The 963-nt window shown below is 61.7% G+C and overlaps 1 protein-coding gene across 1 annotated transcript in view; it reads left to right on the plus strand.

Moving 5' to 3' along the window:
- Positions 1-905: 905 nt before the first annotated feature.
- EMH_0056740 (adenylate kinase, putative) overlaps positions 906-963 on the plus strand; it is a gene marked incomplete at both ends in the record, with an annotated part of 2,135 nt that continues 2,077 nt past the window's right edge. The window contains one exon of the mRNA XM_013497390.1: positions 906-961. Within this exon, the coding sequence (XP_013352844.1) occupies positions 906-961 (56 nt within the window). The remainder of the gene's footprint in view (positions 962-963) is intronic.

A 963-nucleotide genomic window follows, 5' to 3' on the forward strand; every position in this document is an offset into this window, starting at 1 on the left:
CACTAATATCACCCCGCTGCAGCAGAAGGGGCCCCTTGGGGGCCCCCTGAGGGGGCCCCGTGGGGGGCCCCTGGAACCGAGGGGGCCCCCGGGGGGCCCCCGGGGGGCCCCCGGGGGGCCCCCCGCTGCACAGCAGAGCAGCAGCACGGCGGCGGCGGGGGGGGCGGGGGGGGAGAGAAACAGAGAGTTGCGGTGTATATACACCTCGTAGATAAATTTATATATTTTTTGTTTTTTTTGTTTTTAATTTATTGAATATTTGCTGCAGAAAAGGCAGAGAGAAAAAAAATAAATAAAAAAGAAGACGGGGCTGCGTGTGGGTCCTTATAAACAATGAGCTGCTGCTGCAGCTGCCTATACACCCGGCAGCAGCAGCAAAAACAGAAGCAGCAGCAGCAGCAGCAGCAACAGCAACAGCACGTCGGGACAATCAAGTGTCCTATCAAATTGTTCCGGCTGCAGCCGCTGCTGCTGCTGCTGCTGCTGCTGCTGCTGCAGCTGCTGCTGCAGCAGGGGATAGGGGGCCACTGCTGGTCGGTGAGGAGCAGCTACACCCCACAGCGAGGCGCACACATACTCTTCAGCAGCAGCAGCAGCAGCAGCAAGAGTAGCAGCAACAGCAGCAGCAGCAGCAGCAGCAGAGACTGCCCCCGGAGCAGCAGCATCAGTCTCCTGGGCTTCCTGCGGGCCCGGCCACTCCCCGCGTCGGCAGCAGCAGCAGCAGCAGCAGCAGCAGCACCAGCAGCAGCAGCAGCAGCGCCACGAATCCATAGATTAAATATGTCTAGCTCAGTACGCGCAGCACACACAGAAGGAGAGGACCTTACGGGGGGCCCCCCAGCGACAGCGGGGGCCCCCCAAGAGGCAGGGGGGGGGCCCCCCTACCTATACCGGTGGTGCTGCTGATGGGGCCCCCCTGCAGCGGCAAGGGTACTCTAGCACAGGAGCTGCAGCAGCTGCTGC

The sequence above is a fragment of the Eimeria mitis genome, genomic scaffold, assembly GCF_000499745.2.
Source record: "Eimeria mitis Houghton genomic scaffold, Emh_scaff2643, whole genome shotgun sequence".
Taxonomy (NCBI): domain Eukaryota; phylum Apicomplexa; class Conoidasida; order Eucoccidiorida; family Eimeriidae; genus Eimeria; species Eimeria mitis.